The 24,306-nt window shown below is 37.3% G+C and overlaps 1 protein-coding gene and 1 long non-coding RNA gene across 8 annotated transcripts in view; one reads left to right on the top strand and one right to left on the bottom strand.

The window, feature by feature from the left end:
• Nucleotides 1-1,700: 1,700 nt before the first annotated feature.
• TEX55 (testis expressed 55) lies at nt 1,701-22,788 on the bottom strand. Of its 6 annotated transcripts, none has more exons than XM_082685857.1 (4): nt 21,110-22,788; nt 20,318-20,464; nt 18,029-18,091; nt 1,701-2,173 (listed from the first exon to the last, which is right to left on the bottom strand). In XM_082685857.1, exons 1-4 carry the CDS (start codon nt 22,358-22,360, stop codon nt 2,165-2,167), a joined length of 1,470 nt encoding a protein of 489 aa, XP_082541983.1. In that variant the 5' UTR covers nt 22,361-22,788; the 3' UTR covers nt 1,701-2,164. The 6 variants fall into 6 exon arrangements, with proteins under 6 accessions (XP_082541983.1, XP_082541984.1, XP_082541986.1 ...); XM_082685858.1 differs by having other exon boundaries at nt 18,029-18,088; XM_082685855.1 differs by lacking the exon at nt 1,701-2,173 and adding an exon at nt 7,348-8,251.
• The window catches only part of LOC309842070, a 57,980-nt gene continuing 56,302 nt past the window's right edge, over nt 22,629-24,306 (top strand). The window contains exon 1 of one of the 2 annotated variants that reach the window (XR_014299476.1): nt 22,629-22,751. This is a non-coding gene — a long non-coding RNA (uncharacterized lncRNA). The remainder of the gene's footprint in view (nt 22,752-24,306) is intronic. The other variant, XR_014299477.1, reaches the window with a different exon arrangement.

Here is a 24,306-nt window from a genome sequence, read left to right as displayed (position 1 = left end):
TAACTTGCCCAGGATTCCAGAGCTATGGAGGGGTGAAGACTCCTCTTGGTCTGTCTTCTTAGTCTGCACTCTTAAAGACTAGGCTATACTGTTTGAGTGTAGTTAGACAATTGGTGTAACTTTGAAAAGGACATTAAAAATCTTAAGTTATTAATGTGATCTTTTCCCTATTAACTAGTTAATGAGGTGAATAGAGAGTAGAATATTGTTTGTGGGATATGTGAGAAGATATTGCCTATAAAACTGGCTCACAAGTAAGTCTGCCAGAGCACACCAGCTCCTTGGGGAGTGGAGGTCACGAATCAGAGCTCAGCTTCTGCATTGGAAATAACTGAGCCAAACCTGCAGACTATGTGCGCAAAGTGCCTAGATCCGCCAATTCTCTAGTGCCTCTGAACACTGCTTTTTCTCTACCAGGTCTTGACTCTCTCTGCAAATTTTACTGAAATATACGAATTCAGGCTCTTTGGCCTTTAATGGGTCCTCTCTCTGACTCAGCCCTCCTCTTGCTCAACACTGACATTCCCATATTCTCGTCAACTCCTGTAGATGATAAATGCTTAACTCAGTTCATATTTTAGACTATGGCCACCACAAGACAACTTTTTAACCCACTGAGCCACTCAGGCGCCCTCACAAGACAACTTCTTAAAGCAAACCTAGCCCTCTCCCAGGAAAGGGACATCCTATTATTAATAGACTCTTATAATTGGACAGGACATTAGCTCATTTCAATAACCAGTTATGGTTATTATATGGAATGATGACACGGAATAACTATATTCCAATAAAATAACCAGTTAGCCCAATTTTTCACCCAATGAAGAAATGCCTCTGTAACATCTCTGATAGCCAGTATTAAGGGGCAAATCTATGAAGCCTGTTGTGTTTACTGCAGAAATTTTGTTCAGGATGTTGTACCCAATTACCCACGTTGGGTGTAAGAGGTCTAAATATTCCCTTTGGTCTCAGCATCTGGGATGATTGCATTTTTCCTAATCAACTAGTTTGTTTTATAACTATTTTTAAAACATTTTAAGCTACTGAACACTGTAAATCTTCAATCAAATTCAATCTCACCCCCACTCTTACCATTTTTCAATTGAAGCTGCTTGTCAAGTTACAAGCAACCTCTGTTTGGCTCATTCCAGTACACACTTCTTTGTCTTCCTTTGATCTGGTCACTTAGCTACAACTAGAATAGCTGATGACTCCATTCTTCTCATACTACTCTCCTCTTCTGGCTTCCATGATACCGCATTTTTCCAGGCTTCCCCTAGTTCTCTGCTTGCTCCTTCCCAGTCCCCACTGTTGTCTCCTCTTGGGTCTGACCAGTTGCATTAGAAAACTCAAGAGCTGGATCCAGCTCTGGATTCTGAATCTGGCTCTGAAACCACCATCAGGGCTCAGCCCCTTCCTCCTTGCCTTTCACACATTCCCACTCCTTCATGGTTAGAAAGTTCAACAGTGAAAAAGAGCCACATTGTTTAGATTCAAGGAAAATAGCAAGAACTCCAGGTCTTTGTCTTCTTACAAGTATAAGTGTGTTTCTCTGCTTTTCTCCTGAAGAAGTTTCTCCTGAAATTTCTTTTTCTTTCCTTAGCCCCCAGCTCTTGAAGAGCAGTGAATTAGGTTGTGGCCTCTCTTAATTTGATTTAGTAAGTATATATACTTCTGATTTTGTAAAGTTTTTATTTATTTTATTAGATATTGGGGGCAGAAAATTCTGTGATGCAGTGTAAAGCTATACTTTTAATCAGAAGTGTCCTGAGGACGTTTAAGAACATAAATCAGCCTTTGTGATTCCCTTCCTGAAAAACATTCAGTGGCTTCCTTTTGTGCTCAAGAGTAGGATCCAAGCCCCTCGCCGTGGCTTATTAGTTGCTCATGTATTCACCCACTTCACTGAGCACGACTCTCATCCTGTGTGTGCTCCAAACACATGGCTTGCACACTTGCCATTCCGGTGAGTGGAAATCCGTTTCCCACGGTGGTGCTGGGCTGCCTCCTTGTCCTTCCTAAAGGCCTATCTGAGAGTGGCCTGCCCTCTCCACTCCAGTTATTCTTGCTCATGTAAACATGGTTTATTTCCTTCATAAAAATAATCAGGCTGGTATTACCTTGTTTATTTACTTGTTGCTTTTCTTCCTCTGCCTTCGCTGCCTCACTGAAACTAGAAGAGTTTAAAATGAATGAATGAGTTTCTGATTTGGAAGGTTTAGGGTGAATTAGATTTATTTGTCCTGGTGGAAAAACCTCCCCAAAACAAACAAACAAAAAAAACCCAAATCAAAAAACCCTCACAACCATTGCATTAAATAATGCTTGAGGGCCAAAGGGCCAGTTTTATGAACGAATCTGTATTTCTTTATGTATTGCTCTAAATTATTCTCAACTTTTAAAATATTCATTATTCTACTCTGATAACAAAATGAATGTATGTGCATTGCAGAAAATAAAAATCACTTTACTCCCTTATCTAGCGATAAACACAATATAGATTTTGGTGTAGCATCATTCATTAGGAACTATTTGAGGTACTATTATGTGTCAGGTACAGTTCCAGCAGGCATTAAACAGATGGAATCCCTGCTCTTATGGCACTTTTGATCTTTCTTATTTGAATTCCCCCCACATCATTGGGATCATAACTTATTTAAAGTCATCTAAACCAGTTATTTTCACTTATAATATGATACAGACATTTCCCTATGGGATTATTCTACAATATAATCTTAATGGATATATTATATCCTGCCATATGAATATGTTATTATGTATTTAATGAATCCCAAAGGTTGAAAATTCAGATTTACAATTTTTCATTATTATAAAATAATGTTGTGAATTTTCTTATACATACATTTTTAAACACATTTCATTATTTTCCTTGGTGTAAATTCCTAGAATTAGAGCTTCTGACTAAAAAGCATGTTTGTTTTAAAGTGTTTAGAATCATGTGATCCAACTGATTTCCAGAAAGTTTGTAAAATATACAAACATTCCACAACAGTATGATAAAGGGCCCATTTATCTCCACTTTAAGCCAGGTTAGTCACCATCTTTAAAAAGTTTTTTGTCTAAAATAATATTTAATTGGTATCTAATTTTTTTAAATTTATATTTCTTTGGCTATTTACATGTTTTCATCCATAACTGTCCCTTTATTCTTGGCCTTCTTTTTTGATTGGGAGTATTTATGGTTTTAAAAATTGATTTGTGGGAACTTGTCATATAGTTAGGATATTGACCTGCCATGTTTACCACAATTATTATTCTTGATTAGTCATTTACATTTTTGGTAACTTTCTTTCATACTTTTAGAATATTTCATGTCACTTACATAAATATTTTCCTTAATGATTTTCACCTTTGGCATTATGCTTAAAAAGGGCTTTCCAACTCAAGATTTTGTATTTCCCAATTCTTTTATTTCTTTCAGTCTGTCTTTTCCTACTTATCTCTTTAGAATATATGTACAGTTGTGTACATGTATGGATGCTATGTGGTATGGAGTAGATCCAACTATACCATCCAAATAATTAAACAGTAAGTCCAGCAACATTAATCAGGTGCATAGAATCTTATTGCATAGATGTGTCATAATTTATTTGATCCATCTGGGGTTGGACATTTTTGAAGTTGGAAAATTATGCCCACTTTTTTTCTCAATATAAAAATTAGGCACAGATCTTCCTTATAAATTCTCCAGGTTCAGTATCTTATCTGGATGTGTCATTTGACTCTATGAGTGATTTCATTTTGGAGCAGTTTTGGTGATGACATGATGTGGCTGTGGGGGTAGGTGACAAACGGAGTGTAAAGGTCACGAGAAAGGAGGAGTCCTTTGTTACTCATAGCTCACTCCTTTCTCCCATGTCTGCCCACACTGCGTTTGGCTCTGAGGCTCTGCCTGGAAAAACGTTTCTCTCCTCTGCGGGCTTTGAGGTGGAACTTCGGCCCTGCTCTGTCCTATCTGCTTTCTGTTTTCAGAAATCAGAAAAATCTCTGGTTTCTGTCTCTTCTGCTTTGAGTATCAAGATGGATTTACTTCTTTTCGTAAATCTTTACTGTAATTTTAATGGAGTTTGAAAATAACTGCTCCTTCTTTTTTAAGCAAAACTACAACACAGAATTAGACAACTTAATTCTGCCTACAGACTCCTCTCTGTTGATAACAACAGGCCACCCTACCACTCTCTCTGATGTTAGGGTATTGCAAATTCTGCCAATGCTGCAAGAAAAAAATGGCCCTTGGAGAGCCTAATAAGGCACTGGAACACTAGTATTGTTTGCCACACATGAAAAAAAAAAAACAACCCCACAATTCTGAGTTTTAGCCTTCCATTATTCCCAAACAACTGACATGAAGATTCAAGCATAGATACACAGATCCCTGGAACCACACTTGGCCACATCTCTGTCAACAAATATATATCCAGATACATGAGCACAAAAACATAACAGACATAATTGCACTTACATACTTACTTATATATATTTCACACTGATTACATAAGAAAAAGAAGAAGGCAAGTGGAGGAGATTGGGTAAGTAAAACAGTAAGTCAAGAAATAATAGGATTTATTTTGGAAATCATTTCATAGTATACACATATATCTGTAATAATTACATTGTGCACCTTACACAATGTTGTATGTTAATTATAGCTCAATAAAGCTAGACACACACATGTACACGTACATATAAATAAGAGGAGGCTAATTAAAAAAAATAAAGCGTATGGAAGAGACTGAAGAGTAAAACAAGGGAATTTGTAAAGAATGGAGGAGATAGCTAATTCTCCTGGAGGGCTCAGATATTCCTGTTCCTAATGATTCTGAGTTTCTCCTTTACCCTCCTCTGTCATAAACTAGACTTAAAAATATTAACGTCCACATTTATTCTTTTTTAAATAACAGCTTTGTTGATATGTAATTCATATACCATAAAACCCACCCTTTTGACATGTAGAATGCAGCGGGTTTTAGACCAGAGTTGTGCACCATCACCACTATCTAATTCTAGCACGTCATCATCACCGCCATAAGAAACCTCATCCTCGTTGCATTCACTCCCCATTACCCTTCCTCCTTTGCCTCTGACATCCACGAGTCTATTTTCTATATCTATAGATTCATCTATGCTTGACATTTCACATACATGGGATCATATAACATGTGGCCTTTGTGTCTGATTTCTTTCACTTAGCAGAATGTTTTCAAGGTTCATCCAAGTCATAGATGTGTATCAGGACTTCATTCCTTTTTATAACAAATATTCCACTGTATATATATCTGTATATATATCACATTTTTTCCATTTTTCATTTTTAAAAATTGCGACAAAAAACACACATGATATTGACTATCATAACCATTTTTAAATTTACAGCTCAGTGATATTAAGTACATACACACTGTTGCGCACCAGATGTACAGAACTTTCCATCTTGCAAAATTGAAACTCTATGCTTGCTAGACAACTCCCTATTTTCCCTCCCCCCAATCCCTGGTAGCCATCATTTTACTTTGTTTCTATGACTCTGGCCTACTTTAGATACATTATGTGGAATTATACACTACTTGTCATTTTGTGGCTGGTTTATTTCATTTAGCATAATGCCCTCAAGGTTCACCCAGACTGTAACTTGTGACAGAATTTCTTTCCTTTATAAGGCTGAATACTATTCCTTCGTATGTATTTATGATATTTTGTTTCTCCATTTATCTGTCAATTATCACATTTTTAAAATCCATTCATCAATTGCTGGTATTTGTATTGTTTCCACTTTATGGTTCTTTTGCATGCTGTTGGGAACAAGCGTGTACAAGGGTTTGTAGGGCCATAGATTTTCAGTTGCCTTGGGTATATACCAGGTGAGAAATTGCTGAGTCATATGATAATAAGACATTGAACTTTTTGAAGAATTGCCAGATTGTTTCCCAAAGTGGTTGTCTCATTTTACATTCCCACCAACAGTGTATAATGTTCTAATTTTTCCACATCCCTGTCAACACTTGTTTTGGTTAGTCTTTTTGATTATAGCCATCCTACTGGGTGTGAAGTGGTATCTCATCTTGGTTTTGATTTCCATTTCCCTAATGATAAATGATGTCTCACATTTATTCCTTAAATGGAAGAGGGGAGGAAACAGGCCCAAGAAAACTGGTCTAGTAGCTTTGCTTTCTGTTACAGTGAGATCAGGCAGGCAGGGAATGCAGTGAGGGAGGGTCATTAGGATTCCTCAGATAAGATGGAATATTAATATTGTGGATAATAGCATTAAAATAATAACAGCTAACAGTGCCAGGCACTGTTCTAAGTGCTTTTACATGTTATCTCATTTAACACTTGGAACACTCACACCTCATAGCTATTGGAACAACTTCTTTAGAAGAATCCTGGGAGGACTCCTTCAAGGGAGATCATATCTTTTGACCTCTGGTTGTTCTGACATTGAAACTTACTTCCCATGACATTTTTCTTCCATGTGGCCATCCATGTCCTCTGTTAGCTACTCAGAAAAGGCCTTCTCTGAGACTCCACTTCCCCTCTTAGCCGACTGCTTGTTTCACCTAGATTCTCACTTTTAGTGTTTATCCCGGGGCCTGAGATTACTTCTTACCACTTAGGGACTAAGAACAGAATATACTTTTGGCTGACTGATCTACACTACACAGTTCTTTTAGTAGAGAGCCCGAGTCACTGAAAGTGAACCTGATCTCCCATCTTCCTTCTCCTTTCAGTTATATGTGCCCACATAGGATTATGGGGCCATACCAATCTCATCCCCTCTGGTTCAATGCCTTGTTGGCAAAAGGTCAAAATGACAGTTGTGCAATGAAGCCAATGAGAAGGGCTGAAATGACTGGGGTGGTCTGGTCTGAAGTGTTCTGCTTTGAAAAGTATAGTCAATCTGTCTGGTGGTAGGGCTGAAAACCAGTGAACTAAATTTAATGCTTAGTTTCAGATGTTACTGATAACATCCAAGTTTTCAAACACTAATAATCTTTGGGTTATTTTGTTCACCCAACTGACTATAACCTCAGTCATGTCACTCAAATTTTTCCCTTAAGTTATCCAGCTTTCATTTGGTTTTGCTGGCCCACAATCAACAGACAAGCTGCCTCTCTTGAGTGGAGAACATTTATTGAGACTGAGAACATGCACAATTTGTGGGCAATTGAAGGAACTAATTAAACTCTGAAGTTATCAGCAGAAGTTATCTAATAATTGTATAATTATTAGAAATGAATTTAGGCATAAAAGAAGTAGGATTGTGCTTGACCATTTAAATGAAAATTCATTGTGATGCAACCACATAATCACACCAAGTCACCAGTGTAAAGAATCAAATCTGGTTTAATATTCCAATTGAAATTAAACAAAAGGTTCAGCTTACAAAAATAGTATTAGCTGATCATGTCAGTTATGATTGCTGGGCAGATACTCTCATACTAGACAGACCATGTTAAGGCTTTTGATTTTAAATACCAGTTCCACTGGTTACACAGTCTATATAATGTCGATACTCTTCAGGGGATAAAGGTAATGAGGAAGTGTGATTCTGCCTTTCCCACAGGTACTATGCACACAGGTGTGTACATAGTAGCATAATATGTTTGAATTTTGCTCTAGGTTAAAAACCAGAGGCAAGCTATCCCTAGGATTAGATTAAATTCCATCTACTAATGACAGAATATAACAGGCAGGGTTAAAGAGGAAAACAGTAAAAATATGTTGGAGGTATTACAACAATCACTTTCCATTAAGAGAGGGGGGAAAAAGAGCTATAAAAATTATTTTCCACATATTTTCTGATGGAAAATTTTATAAACAGCTTGGAGATATGATAGATTTGTATGCTTTATGAGAACTATGTATATAAATTGGTCATATTATTTTCTTGATCCTTCTTGAGATTTGTAAACTGACTATTGTGCAGTGCTTTGGAGGAATGAGTCTGAAATACCAATGCATTGATAAAATTAACATGCATATATTTTGTATGATTAGCCAGAGGTATCTGTAACTATCATGTGAATTTCTGAAGTAGATACCCTATAGATCTTTACTTAAAAATTAAGAACATATCTAGGCAGAGTCACTACCAATGACCATTCAAAAATCATTTTTCAGAGTGAGAGACAGAACATAGTGTTGATACTGAGGGTTGTAAACAATGCTGAGGAGAAATTCATTCTTTGTAGGTTTCACTTTTGTCTCTGTTTTCTATCATTTCCTGTACCTGAAGAGAATGAAAAAGAATTTTTTCCACTTGCAATTTTGGTCAACTTGGAATTACCATATCTTGTGGGGTTAAAATATATAGACATTTAAAATACAAAAGTCCTTGTAGTGACCTACTACAAATAATTCAGACTGGTAAGTCCAGTGTACCTGTTGTAATTTCAGGGGAACCATTAAAATATATATATTTTTAAAGATTTGTTTATTTATTTGAGAGAGAGAGCAGAGTTGGGGAGAGGTAAAGGAGAGAGAGTGTCAAGCAGACTCTGCACTGAGTGCAGAGTCCCACATAGGGCTCCACCTTGCAACCCTGAGGTCACGACCTGAGCCAAAACCAAGAGTCGGATGTTTAACTGACTATGCCACCCAGGTGCCCCCATTAAAAAATACTAAAAGTAATTATTAGAGCAGTGACTCTATTATGTGTGATACTATAATTACACATACATATCATATACATTTTTCAAAACCTATAGAATTCACAACACAGAATTCTAACGTAAACCATGGACTTTAGTTAATGATAATATATCAATATTGGCTCATCACTGTTAAAATATGTACCACACCAATTCAAGGTGTAACAACAGGGGAAACTAGGGGTGGGAAATGGGGAAAGGAGAAGGAAGTAACTGATAACTCACTGTACTTTCTGCTTAGTTGTTTTGTAAACCTAAAAACTACTCTAAAAATATAAGGTCTATCAATTTTTTGAAATCACCCTAATGGGAAACCAACAAAAAAAATTCAGGGCATATAACTTCTGAACTAATAGAAAACAGAGTGAAAAAAGAAAAAAAAAGTAGAGGAAAATAAACAGAACAGGTAGAACAAATAGCATATAGTTGGACAATAAATGTAAACCCAAATATATCCTTAATAATGTCAAGTATAAATGGGTTAAAATTAAAAGCATGTCAGATTTGAATAACATAAAAAATTCCATGCTATTTATAAGAAAGCCATCTAAAACTTAATGACAGAGTAAAGTTAAAAGCAATAAGCATATTATATCATTTAAAATTGACTAAAATAAATCTGATATAGCTATTATAATACTAAATAGTCATTAGAGTTCATGATATGCCTCTTAATGATAAAAAGTTCAAGTTACCAGAAAAATATAAGAATCCTAATTCATACATGCCTAATAACATAACTGTAACTACATACACACAGCATAAATTAACAGAACTAAAGCGGACAAGCAAATTCACCATATTATAAGACTTGAACAACATATTTTGCAAACTTGATCTAATGAATGTATTTAGAACACTTGATCTAATGGGTATATTTTAATAATTGCAGAATAAATTTTTTCAACACCAATTAATTCACTCACAGTTAATCATATGTTGCATCATAAAGCAAGTCAACACATTTCAAATATTTGAAATCTTGTTTTATGAGTAAAGTGCAATTGACTCAGAAATCATTAACCAAACGGCAATTATAAAATCCAGTATTTGGTAGTTTATATAACTAATGTCCCCAAACCCATGAGTTGAAGAAGAAACATAATGAAAATTAGAAACTATTTTGAACTAAATAAGTGAAAATACCACATAGTTGGACTTATGTGATAAAACCTTAAATGTGTGTGTTTTATACAAAAAAGTAAGAACTGCTTTCTATATGCAAGAATAAGCACTTACAAAACGAATACTGCAAATAACACCTGTATACTATGAACAAGAATCAACTGTTGTGATATACCACATTCATAAAATGAAGAATAAAAATCACATGATTGTCTTAAAAGATCAAAAAAAATTGATGAAATTTAGCACCTTCTCATGATAAAAACTCTCAAAAGAAAGAATAGAAGGAAGTTACCTCAACATAAGAAAGGCCATTTATGAAAAGCCTGCAGCTAACATCATACTCAGTGGTGAAAACCTGAAAGCTCTTCCTCTAAGTTCAGGAACAAGACAAAAATACCCACTCTTGCCACTTGAACATAGTACTAGAAGTTCTAGCCAGAGCAATTAGGCAAGGAAAAGAAAAGATATCAAAACCAAGAAGGAAGAAGAAAAATAATCTTTTGCACTTAAAAATGGATTGTATTTTCAGGTATTTTTGTAAGTAGCATAATTTTAGATCATAGTCTGAATATTGTGAATAGTATGTGATTTAGACTGAATTCAGTCATATTCCTCTGGTGAATGTTGAAGTAGCAAAAAAAAAGAACTCTAAAATTCTTATAGAACCACAAAAGACCTTGAATAACCAAATAAAGCTGGAGAAAGCCAAACAAAGATAGAGGCATCACACTTCTTTATTCCATATATAACAAGGCTATAGTAATAAAAACAAGTAATAAAAACAACAATATGGTACCAGTATAAAGACAGATATACAGAACAATAGAACAGAATAGAGATCCCAGAAATAAATCTATACATTCACAGTCAACTGATCTTCAATAGAGTGCCAAAGATAAACAGAGGAAAAGGAAACTCTTTTCAACAAGTGGTACTGGGAAAACTGTTTACACACAAAGGAATGAAATTGGACCCTTAAAAAATAATCAGAAAAATAATAATCATAATTAGCAATGGATTAAATACTTAAATATAAGACCTGAAACTGTAAAATTCCTAGAAAATAATGTAGAGGGAAAGCTTCATAGCATTGGTCTTGTCAATTATTTCATGCTTACGACACCCAAAATACATGCAACGAAACTAAATAAGTGGGACTCCACCAAACTAAATATCTTCCATATAGCAACCTAAACAATCAAGAGAGTCAACAGGCCACCTACAGAATGGGAGAAAATTTTGGAAATCATTATTTGATAAGGGGTTAATCTCCAAAATACATATTGTAACACATAAAACTCAATAGTAAACAAACAAACAAACTAATAACCTAATTTGAAAATGACATTTCTTCAAAGAAGACATACAAGTGACCAACAGGTATATGAAAGAATGTTCAGTATCACTAATCATGAGGGAAATGCAAATCAAAACCACCAAAAGACATCATCTCACACCAGTTAGGGTAACTATTACCAAAACAAAAAGACATTAATTTGTAGGCAAGGATGTGGAGAAATTGGAACCTTTGCCCCCTATTGGTGGGAATGCAAACATAGTGTATCCACGATGGAAAACAGTATGGAGAATCTTCAAAAAAATAAAAAAAAAATAGAACTTCATATGATCCAGCAATTCAACTTCTGGGAATGCTCTATTTATCCAAAAGAGTTGAAATCAGGATCTTGAAGAGATATGTTCATTGTAGCACTATTCATAGCAGCTATGATGTGGAAACAATCTAAATGTCAATCAACAGATAAATGGATAAAGATCATGTGGTATATACACATAATGAAATACTAGTCAGTCTCAAAAAGAACACAGTTTTGCGATATGTGACAATATGGATGAATAAAGACATTATGTGAAGTAAAATAAACCAGTCACAAAAAGACAAATACAGTATACATGTATACAAATACGGTATACATGTATACCTTACATGAGGTATAAAGTGCAAATTCATAGAATCAAGGAATAGAATGATGGTTGCCAATGGTTAGGGAGAGGGGGAAGTGGGGAGATACTAATTCATGGGCAGAAAGTCTCAGTTAAGTAAGATGAATAAGCTATAGAGATCTACTATATAACATTGTACCTATAGTCAATAATAATGTAAGGTACACTTAATAATTTGTTAAAATGGTAGATCTCATGTTAAATGTTCTTATCACAATAAAATGTTAAAAACAAATGGAAAAGACAATCAACAGATGCCAACTGCAAGATGATCCAATTTGAGATTATCAGATAGGCATTTAAAGCAGTTATTATAACTATGTTTAACGAAGTCAAGGAAAATATACTGGAAATCAAAGAAAATATAAACTATCCCAGAAGATAAGTAGAAAATAAAGAAAAGGACCAAACAGAAATTTTAGAACTGAAAATTAAAAAAAAAAATTCACTGGATGGGCTTAATAGAGAATAAAGATGACAGAGAGTCAGTGAGCTTGAAAATAGAGCCAAGGAATTATTTGACCTGGAGAGCAAGAAAATTTGAAAGAAATGAAGAGAACTTTATGGCATCTGTGGGATAATATCAATATCAAGGTCTAATATAAAGTTAGTTTGAGTATTAAAAGGAAAAGAGGGAGAGAGAAAGAATGGGGCAGAAAAATATCTGAAGAAACTGGCAGACAACTTCCAAAATTTGATGAAAGATATAAATTTATAAGATTTAAGTGGCTCGGCTAACTCCCCAAATCATAAATTCCAATGAACACCATGGTAAAACCTCTGGAAACTAAAGAAAATGAGAATATTATGAAGGCAGTCAGGAAAAAAATGGCCCATTATGTAGAAGGGAACAACAATTTGGATGACTGTGGATTTCTCATCCAAAACCATGAAGGCCAGGAATGAGTAAAATCACTTTTTTAAGAGCTGGACAAGTAAATTCAGAATTCTATAGCCAGTAAAAATGTTTTACAAGAAGGAATGTGTCAGAGATTATCAGGTGAAAGAAAACCAAGAGTGTTCTTTGCCATCAGTGCTGCAGTACAAAAAGTGCTGGAAGGGGGCGCCTGGGTGGCTCAGTGGATTAAAGCCTCTGCCTTCAGCTCAGGTCATGATCCCAGAGTCCTGGGATCAAGGTCCTAGGATGGAGACCTGCATCGAGAGCTCTCTGCTCAGCAGGGAGCCTGCTTCCCCCTCTCTCTCCGCCTGCCTCTCTAACAACTTGTGATCTCTGTCTGCAAATAAATAAATAAAATCTTTTTTAAAAATGCTGGAAGAAGTTTTTTATGTTGAAAGGAAATAACTTCAGAGAGAAATACAAAAATTCACAAAGGAAGTAAGAACATTAGAAACAGAAACTATGTAGATAAATGTAAAATATGACTTTTGTTTTCTCTTAAGTTCCTTAAAATACATATGATTATTTAAAGCCAAAATAATTGACTTGTGGGAGTTTTCACTTATATAGAAAGTGATGGATATGACAACTTTAACATAAAAGAATAGATGGGACTAAAGGACTCTGTATGATAATAAAGTTTCCTTTTCATGTGCAGCAATACAAGTATTAATTGTATACTGTGGAAGGTTAGCAATACATATTGCAATCCCTAGAGCAATTACTAAAAAATAATAAGAGGCATAGCTAAAAATCAATATACAAATTAAAGTAGAATACTGAAGTTATTCAAATAATCTAAGAGAAAGTGATGACAAAGGAAGAAAAGAATGAAAAAGACAAAAAAATGAGAGCTCTAGATTCAACCATACTGATAATTAGGTTAAATGCTAATGGCTTAAGCCAGGGATTAGCAAACTTCTTCTGAAAAGAGCTGGATACTACATATTTTAGGCATTGCAGAACACATACTATTTGTTGATGCTATGGAATCTCCCTCTTCCTTTCCTTTCTTGAACTTATTTCTCTTCTTCTTCCTTTGTCATTTCTTCTTCTCCTTCTTCCTCTCTCGTCTCTTCCTTCTCCTCCTCCTCCTCCTTCCTCTTCAACCACTTTAAAATGGCAAATTCTTTCTAACCTTACGGGCCATTTAAAACTAGGTGGTCCATAGTTTGCCTACCCTTGTTCTAAATGGCTCAATTAAAAAGCAGAGAATATCAGAAAAGATAATAAAGACCCAACTATGTAGTACCTACAAGGGACACAATTCAAATATAAAGCATAGATAGGTTGAAAATAAATGGATGAAAAAAATATATACCAAGTGAACTATAAGATATGAAGGCTGGACTGGCTGTATTAATATCAGAGAAAATAGACTTCAAGGCAAAGAATATTACCAAGGAGAAAGCTAGACATTTCATAATGATAAAAGAGTCAATTAATCAGAAAGACATAATAATCACAAATGTGCATGTACCTTGCTGTTTTCAGATGTCCTGGTGTTAGTGTAGGGAAAAAGAACCCAAGAGGAACTCAGTAAATCCCTGAGTTGAGAAGACAAAGCTGAGATCCTGGGGAAACCAAGACAGTTATAGTACATAGGACAGAGTGCCAGAGATGAGAGAATGGTACAGAAAGCACTCTGGAAAGTTGCAGAAAGCCCCCTTCAAGTTATCCTCTGAATATCAATCAGTGTATGTGTGTGAGAAAACTAGCAGAGGCCTCGGCAAATTGATCTACAGGAATAGTGCCTATTACCACCAGTCAAACTGGAAAACTTCATGATTCATGGAGCATTGGGTAGAATACTCAAAAGGGTCTTACCTCAGAAGTGGGAAATAATTAGCCCTAGACTGAAAACTCTTCTGCTCCTCTAAAAAATCTTAAAAGCAAAATCTGAAAATATCAAGCTGTTTCCAAGTAAATTAGCAGGGCCCCAAAATAAAGTCCAAGAATATTTACAAGAATACAAAAAATTCTATCACCCATCCAAGGCAAAATTCATAGTATCTTATACAAATCAAAAATTTCCAGGTATATACCTACAATGAATACAATGTTATGTGTCAATTACAGCTCAATAAAAAAAAACTACCAAGCATATAAAGACCAGGAAAATTAAAACCGTTATTATAACTGTATTCTCTATGTGCAAAAAGTGAAGTAGAGATATCATCACTCTAGAAAAGACACAAACTAAACTCCTAGGGATGAAACTATAGAATTATAATGTATGCAGTGAGAAACATACTTTATTATTAATGGGAATTTAGACACTGCAGAAAACAAGATTAGTAAACTTGAAGACATAGTGATAGAAAGTATCCAAAATGATATAGAGGGAAGAAATTTAATAGAGAATCAAGTGAGCTTGTGAGACAACTTCAAAGGGCCCATTATATGTGTAACTGAGTTCCAAGAGGAGGAAGCTGAGACAGAAAAATGTCTGAAGAAACATTTGGCTGACAACTTTCCAAATATGATGAAGACCATGAGCCCACAGTTCCTAGAAGTTCAAAGCACCACATAAAAAACATGAAGAAAAGCAGAGCAATGCCACTTTAAGTGAGAGTATAAACTGATCAAAGTATTTTGGAAAACTTTTGGGCAGCCATCTTTTAAAGCTGAACTTAGGTGAATACCCTACAACTTAGCAATTCTCTTTCTAGGTATGAAACCAATAGAAATGCATGTACATATGCACCAAGAAGTAAATACAAATGTTCACTGCTGCATTATTCAGAACAACCCAAAGTCTAACTCAGAATAGAGGGTACAGAAATGAAAAGGAATGAGTATGCATAAGATGAATGAATCTCATAAACATACAGTTGCTCAAAAGAAGCCAGCCCTCAAATAGTACATAATATTTGATTTCATTTATATAAAAATCTAAAAAAAAAAAGCCAAACTAATCTAGAAGTCAGAATAGTGGTTATTTTGTGGAAAAGAAATGGTAGTGATTGGAAACAGGCACCATATGGGATTTGATGAGCTGGTAACATTCTATCTCTTGATGTAGTCAGTAGTTTCATGGGTCTATTAAATTAGTGGTAATTTGTCAAGTTGTACAGTTTTGACTTGTGTAATTTCCTGTATGTATGCTTGAAAAGTTTTGAAAATGAAAATAGACATATTTTATTACATTACCAGAATAAGGGAGAAAAGATCATGCAATCATCTCAATAGATATAGAAAAATAATCTGATAAAGATAATGATTCATGATGAACAACTCTCAGAAAACAGAATAAGACAACAACTTCCTTAATATGGTTAATAGTATCTATAGAACACGCCAAACATCATACTTAACGGTTAAATAGGGAAAACTTTTTTTTTTTTTTTTTTTTTTTTTTAAGATCAAGAGCAAGCAAAGTGAACCACTGTAGCTACTTCTATCCAATATTAATTCTACTGGAGATCCCTAACTAGTGTAGTTTATCAGTCAGTGTCCCAACAGAAAATAGACGGCACATTCAAAATAGAATTCAATAAAGGTTCATTCAGAAAGGGTTCATTCAAAAGAGTTAGGCATAGGGAAGTCACAGAAGATAACACAATAATCCAAAGCCAGTAAAAGTGGAGATAACCTCTTAACCTTGAAGGTCAAGAGGAGGGGACATTATTGGAATTCAGAAGCAAAAGTCATGTAAAAAGTTGCCTTGAGAGGAGCAGTGACCTCCAGACAACTCAAGATAGGTCATAAGGGAAAAGACCAGGGAAATAAACCTGATCTCACTCTCTTTCCTCCGCCCAATCATCCTCCAAAGTTTCCCATTGGTTTAACCCATCCGGAAGTCAGAAGGAATGAAAGCCTGTTGATCTAGTCTGTATGGATTAGCTACTTTATAGGGTAAAAAAGGAAAAAAGGTGGATCTGAAGAGGCAAAGAGAAGATACATAATAAATGCAATAAGACAAGTGGGAAAAAATAGGATAAGGATCAGAAAAATCAAATAAAACTCACTATTTGCAAATGATATGATTATATATGTAGAAATAACCACACTATCTACAAATACATGTTTAGAATTAATAAGTTGAATTCAGTAAGGTTGCTGGATATAATATCAGCAAAAAATTGCTGTATTTCTATATGCCAGCATATAGAACCTGAAATTTCAAAAACTTCTATTTACAAAGGCATCAAAATGATAAAATGCCTATGAATAAGTCTATCAAAAATATGTAAAATCTTCGTGCAAATAATAACTGTACTGAGAGAAATTAAAGACCTAAGTAAATGCAGAGGATAAAGGATTAGAAATACTGTTTCAAGCCATCCCTTCTTCCCAAATTGATCTACAGATTCAGCACAGTCCTAGTAAAAATCTCATCAGTGTGTGTTTCTAATTGTGTATGTGTTTGTGATTTGATAAATATTGATATGGGAATGCACAGGCCTAAGAATAACAAGGTATTTTTAAAGAGAAGTAAGATATGATGACTTCCTCTGATTGACTTAAAGACTTATTTTAAGGTATACAAAATTAAGACAGTCTTGTATGGAGCAAGGATAAACAAATATACCATCAAACTTAACTAAAAAGCAGTATGGGAGGTACCGTCCTTTTACTAAAGGTGCTTGGTTAATTGGATGTCTGCTTAGAAAAGAAAATGTAACTTGATCCCACCTCACACCCTACATAAAGTCAATTCTGAAGTGACTGGATATCAATGTCAAAGGCAAAATAAAGTAAGTTTAACCCCCTGCCACCTCCCCGCAAATCTACAGCTCTCTATGAGATAATATAAGGGTCATATGTCAGGAGTTTGGACTAAGAAGACTTCCAAAAGAGGACACCAGAGGCACTAACCATGAATTAAAAAGGTTGTAAATGTAACTGTATCAAAATTAAGAATTTCTTCACAGACCTGTACCCCTGGGGATAAAAATACATTATATGTTTATAAAAAAATTAAAAAATTAATAAAAAAATTAAGAATTTCTGTTCATCAAAAGATACCTTCAAGAGATTAAAAGGGAAGGCAGAGAGCAGGAAAAGAAACCTGCAAGAAACTCAACAAAGGGCTCATATCCTTCTAGAAATCATATAAAACTGTGACAAGTGAGTAAGAAAAAGACAAACAATAGAAAAAGAAGTACTTCCAAATGGCCAATAAACAAGTTAAAAGGTATGCAGCTGTCTTAGTCATCAGGAAAAAGCAGATGGACGCTGCAGATGTTACTACTTACCCATGAATATGGCTAATGCTAAAAAGACATTAGCGTTCAACATTTTATAAGTGCTCACTTCATGATAACCCATGGAGTTGGACATGTTTTGTTTTGGGTGCATGTATGTGTGCTGCATTTTACAATAAATAAAATTAAAAGCTTGTTCTCTTTCTCCTATTCCATACCTGGCACAGCATAAAACTGAGGGGGTCTTCTGGCTTTTCATAGACTAAGTTCTCAGTGATCTGCTGAGAGAGAGCATGAGGCATCACATTATGGTTTGAGCTGAAGTGGTGAGGTTCTAGCTGAAGCTGCGTTTTGCACTAACCCAACACCATAATTTTTTAAAGAGATGTATGTATTTCTACAAAGTGACAAATTTCTTTCTAACTACTGATAAAACAAGACAAATTAAAGTAAAATACAGAAGAATAAAAATTTCATAATAAATAGCAATGGACATTTTTCTAGCTTTCAAGATCAAACAAGTAGTGAGAAAGTTTTAGACAAAGTTTTTGTTTTGAGAATTGTGATTTGCTAGCCTGAGAAATAAATGAATTAATCGCTTTATCTTTATTCAAAAGAAAAATCTTTTGAGTAAATTAAAAACACGATATGTCTTTACATAGAAACTTCCTTGTGAGGTATTTGATTTTAAAAGGTGAAAAAGATGTTTAATGTTTATAATAATAAATGAGAAAGCATATACAAAACTTCAAAATTCACTTCCATAATTTGTTGTTATTTAATAACTCAAAAAATTATAATAAAGTAAGCAGAAGTCTCATTTGCAGGGAATAACCGTGGGGCAAGTTTCTGGTATAAAATATTTAATATCCATTTAATGCACCCATGCCAATTACATATTTCATATGTTTCTATTGAGCACATACTTGATAACTAATTTTTCTTATAATTATGTTGTATTTTCAAGTATTGTTTTTCCTTGACAGATGAAGGAAATTATTTATAAAATGATTTGATTTCTACTTTCTTCAATTCATTAATAATTTGTAGTTCTCTCATTAAAGCCAGAAAACCCAGCCATTAGCACTCTCCCACAAAAGGATATTTTAAGAAAGAAAAGGCATAGAGCAGGGTGGAGTAAAATCACTCTGTGTTATATGAGGAAACTAAGATTCACTGAAGTTAATTAATTTTCCCCAAATCACAAAGATGAGAATTGGCAAGGTTAGGTTGGGGCTTTGGCTAACAGATTGCATAATTTGTGTTCTTGCCTCTATACCCTACTTCCTGAAACTTAAACTTTCCCAGTTTAAATTTTTTTTGTCTCCCAGTTTGCACATTTTCATTTGAGGTAGACCATTTTTATTTTATACCTTTCTAACCACAACGTTACTACATGTACACATTATGATATAGATACTTGTGCCTTGGTGGGTAATAATATTAACATAAAAATAAATATTTGGAAAAACAAAAACAACCCACCAAATAACAAAAAATTATATAAATGTGATAATCTCTTCTAATTCTCTACTGACCAAGAAAACGTCACACTTTCAAGGAGGCTCCAGCCCCATATCCTGAGGTCAATGAAATTTGTAACTTCAAGAATTATTTTTATTTTTTTAAAGATTTTATTTATTTATTTGTCATAGAGAGAGAAGCGAGAGTGAGCACAGGCAGACAGAGTGGCAGACAGAGGCAGAGGGAGAAGCAGGCTCCCTGCCAAGCAAGGGACTCGATCCCAGGACAGTGGGATCGTGACCTGAGCCAAAGGCAGCCACTTAACCAACTGAGCCACCCAGGCATCCCTGTAACTTCAAGAATTAAAAGCAACTTTCAACTACTTCTTTTTCTCCCTAAGAAATGCAGTTTTTAGATGGTCCCAGATTGGTCATCTTGTGAAAGTATTATATTTGTGCCTGAAAAAGCTTTTTTCTTGCCTTTTCAATTGCCAATATTTTGTCAATTGTCAATATTTTCAATTGCCAATATTTCCTTCCCAGTCTGACTCAAGCTTTAAGCCTTGGCCAACTTTTTTCCCTATCAACTAACCTGCCTTACCTCTAATCCCCTGAAGGGCTTCATATTACAGTAAGTAGCATTCTTTGTTTTTTGTCTCGCCCCCCCAATTTATTTACTTATTTATTTATCTGAAAGAGAGAGAGCATGAGGTGGGGGAGAAGCAGAGGGAGAGGGAGAAGCAGACTCCTTGCTGAGCAAGGAGCCTGATGTGGGGTTTGATCCCAGGACCCCAAGATCCTGACTTGAGCCTAAGGTACACTACCTCCACTGACTGAGCCCCCCAGGTACCCTCATTCTTTGATATTTCTCATTTACCGCTTTTGGTTAACACATTTCAGTGCACTTACTGACTTCTCAACGAGTTTATATCCTTTTTATAACAAAGTCCTATTCTTGTACCTCTACGAGCCAGGTCCAAGTTTGTCTTTTACATTGTAATCCCTGTAAAGCTCACTCTTAAAGAGCAGGGTTGAGAGGTTTACCTGGAATATTTGCAGAATGTGGTGCTTCTCCATGTATCGTAGTGAAACTTGATAAGGATCTTCATATACAATAGGAGGGAACTGCCTCCTATAAGTTTGATTGTATCCAAAAGATTTCCTTCCTTCTTGGTGTTCTGGAACATCATCCTGAAATAGAAATATCCCCCCACCAGAGAGTCTTTAATAAACTGAAAAGACCCAGGAAGTTCTGTTGTTATTGTTGTTATTATCGGTGGAATCTGGTGTTGGAGGGACCTGAACACCTGGAACTGGAGAAAAGACACACTCTGATGACAAACCTGACTGGTCCCCCTGGCAACATAATGCACCTCAAGTCCCGGGACGTACCTTACACATCTCCAATCTACTTCAAATACTTTTCCCTTCATAGGGATCTCCAACTGATTCCAAAAGCCTTTCCTTTGGAGGAATCCCATAGAGGGGAAATGACTTAGTGCCCCAGAGCAGGAAGCAGAACTAGGTCTTGAAACCCAGGTCTCCTGAATCCTGGCTCATGATCCTTCCTGAATGCCCTTCCTGTAGCAGCAGAACAGCAAATCTACTTCCCACCCTATTTCCTGCCTTTCTGGGATCTCCTGCCCTTCCTGAATCAACTGCAGGTTTATTCCTCATCTTTGAGGAATAAGGTTTATTCCTCAAAGATGGAATAGGCAGGTTTATTCCTCATCTTTGATTCAACATGTACCCTCTCCCTGCCCCCATACCAACACAACAGGCCCTTGCCTTGGCCTCCAGTCCCCCAGGTGGTTATCAAATGCCCCTTTAACCTACAGGCTTGGTTTCTACAGCTTCAGTTTTTTCTTGACTGATGATATAGTCCAACTTGGGTGAGATATAGGGGAATCTCTGGGAATAGACTTGGTCTTTTGCTTGCAAATCACTGGTGAATCTGGTACTAAACGAGCCAAAGGTTGGCAGATAGGTCTCACTTTCATTGTCAGTCTCAACTGAAACTGGAGAATTGTCACCGGTGGTTTCTTTGGTCTCAAATTCACAGGGTTCTATTCTGGGCTCAGCTTCTTTGTACCCCTTAATGTCACCAAACTGGGCAAATATTCTGTCGTCATACTGGCCAGGTGCTCCATAGTTAGCTAGGTAGTCCTTGTAGTAATTCTCTTCAGCCATTAAGTGTTCCATCTCCTCGCTGTAGTCAGCATTGTCAACGAAAAGGTGATCGGCACTGTGGTCAGCTTGGTCAGCAGCTTCCTCATACACATCTTGGTGAGTCTTTAGAGATGGTACGAGTTCAGCTTGGTTAGATGGTCTATGACCAATCTTTTCAGAAGTTCTTCGTTCAGCCAGGCCAGACAACCTGCTGTCGATCTTTTCAGAAGTTCTTCGTTCAGCCAGGCCAGACAACCTGCTGTCCATCTTTTCAGAAGTTCTTCGTTTGACCAGGCCAGACAACCTGCTGTCGATCTGTTCTAAAGTTCTGTTGTCAGACTGGCTGGGCATTCTGTGGCCAATCTGTTCAGAGGCTCGTTGTTCTGATGAGACAGACGATCTATGGTGACTCTGCTCATAAGCTCTTGGCTCAGTCTGGCTGGACATTCTGCGGTCAATCGTCCCGTAATCTCTGCTTGCAGCCTGGTGGGGGGACCTCCTGCGTTCAGACTGCTCAGAAGTTCTTTGTTCACGTGGTAGAAACATCTGGCTGTCAGTTTCTTCCACCTGTACACGACTGGATTGTCTAGATGTCCTCCTGTCTGTCTGTGCATACATTCTTGGGTCGTCCTGATCAGATGCACTACGCTGAGCAACATTAGCGTGGTCGGATCCCCTGAGATCCATTTGATCAGAAGCTTGGAGCCCGGTGGGTTCAGATCCTTTGCGGTCAGTCTGTCCGGACATTCTTTGGGCAGCCTGCTCAGCCGTTCTGGGATCAGTCTGGTCCTCTACATTTTCTTCATCCTGGTTCTGCCAGTTGTCTTCCTGGCCATCTGTGTGGCTGTCATCTGGGGACTTGGCTGTGCTTTCAGGTGCCAAGGATTCTGCGGGAGCCTCTTCGGGAGGCTCTTCCATTTTCTGCCCTGGCTGGTCTAGGTTGCCAGACGCGGTGGGTGGGGCCGACCTGGTCTCCTAGGTGACCTTCACAGGGTGGGCGACGTTGCCGCCCACAGCTTTGTTCGGGCCTCTGGGCGCCAGCTCTTCCGGGTGCTCGGGCGCCACCTGGCCCGAGTTAGAACTGCCTCGGGCTCTGTGTGCCGCCAGGAGTGCCCCGTCCGCCGACGCTCAGTGGGGACGCGAGAGCAGGGCGGGTGCTCTGGTCGTGACAAGAGGTGATGACCTCACGCGACGGTCGCCGCCGCCCAGCCACTAGGCTCCGGCCTCTGTGAATCGACGCCCCAGAACTGTACCCACCGCCTGTTCGTGTGGAAGCTCCCAGCGGGCGTGCGAACCGAAAAACGTTCAGGTACCTCGCCTCGAATCCCCACGGCAGGGTTAGCCGAGGAGGCTGCGGCCGACCACCGGGAGGCAGCACACGCGCTCGGCGCTCGCGGCCGCCGTCCAATCAGATCCGCGCTCCGAGCCGCCGGCTCCCGCCGCCTCGCGGTGGTGCGGCACTGCGGGGTTCGTGCCCCGCGCGGCGCCAGGGAATGCCCCTGCGAGCTGCGCCGTCTGCTTTAGACTCGAACCGGTATTGTAGTGATGTGGCCAAATCCTTGTTTTTTTTTTTTTTTTTTTTTTTTTTTTTAAATTTTTAAGAAACCATTTGAAAAGTCCTGCGTGTACAAACAGTGCCCGTGCTGTTTTCAGTGGTGGCAGGCCGAGTTTAGTCCCCTAACACTCCCCTTAGCAAAGCCCGATGCATCCTTCCTCGCAGTCAGAGTGTAGAGACGAGAGATTTGCTCTCTTCCCCTCCGTCACCACCGCGGACCCCTGGGCGATCACTGCTGCGGGATCACCTCCTTCTCTGTCTCTAGGGACCAGTGGGCAGCTGGTTCCCTCCCCTTTGGAAGAGCTGTCTTGGCTGCGGAAACTTGGGGCTGTGCAAGTCCCACGGAGGGTGTGTTGGGCGGGGTGGGGGAAGTCGTTTTGTATAGTTTGCTTGTTGGTTTTCTGAATCAGACATACGTGGAGGTCTAAAGGGAAGAGAGGAGATCCAGTGAGAATGGGCTCTAAAATCACCCCCATTTGATGGGCTTATAGCAGAAGGGAGAGTTAGGGTTAGGACCCAGGGTTCCGGAAAGAAAGGGAGTAAGAAAGGTGGGGGGGGGGAGAGAAAGGTAAAGGACCGTATAACAAGTGGGGGAATTTGCACCTGATGGTGTTGGCCACTGTGCTCTGGATTGTGAGATGTGGCCCTCCACGTAAAGTTTTGAAATAAACTTTAAGAATCCACTTCAGGCCAGCATGCCCCCTACTTTCGGGAGTGGGGGCAGTACAGAGGTGGTGTCTGATGAGACATTTATTTATCTGATTCTGCAAAGCCTGAAATCACTGAGGCAGGCCAACCACTGGTCGTATCATACCAGATATGCTTTTAGTATGGGTTTAATTCCATTCAGTAATAAGAGATAACACTTAAAATTCAAATGCAGATAGTTGTGATCAAGATATGAGAGGAAGGGTGGGTACCCTTGAAGCCATACTTAGAAGCAAATAGGAGAATCTAGGTACACCGAAGTAAAATCATTTATGTAATAGTTCCCAGAACGTAGTAGATGCTCAAGATGTGTTTATTGAGTTTAAGTGTATGAAGGATCCTTATTTATTTAAAAATGTCTGGAGGAAATAGACCACATTTCTGGTAAAATAGGCAATAGGCTATGATTTACAACTTCAAAGAGGCATTGATTTTATAGACTTGTTTTTCTATTTATAAGTTGAATTTAATCACTGTAGAAAAGAAAAACAAACACAAAGAAAAAAAATTCCCCAAACACCCAAAGAAGAACATTTATTAACATTTTAACATATATCCTTCCAGAATTTCCCCACTCACGTCTGTACGTCTAATAGCTATA

This window comes from Mustela nivalis (assembly GCF_964662115.1).
Source record: "Mustela nivalis genome assembly, chromosome: 1".
In the NCBI taxonomy this organism is placed as follows: domain Eukaryota; kingdom Metazoa; phylum Chordata; class Mammalia; order Carnivora; family Mustelidae; genus Mustela; species Mustela nivalis.
This window is presented reverse-complemented; position numbering and strand designations above follow the sequence as displayed.

Excerpts from the sequence above, each read along its gene's own strand:
- TEX55 (XM_082685855.1), bottom strand. The coding sequence starts at position 22,360 with ATGGAAGAGCCTCCCGAAGAGGCTCCCGCAGAATCCTTGGCACCTGAA. Across the intron at positions 20,465-21,109 it reads AAGCTGTAGAAACCAAGCCT|GATGATGTTCCAGAACACCA; the intron begins GTAGGTTAAAGG and ends TTTCTATTTCAG. Across the intron at positions 8,252-18,028 it reads TCAGTTTTATGCTGTGCCAG|GTACAGGAAATGATAGAAAA; the intron begins GTATGGAATAGG and ends CATTCTCTTCAG.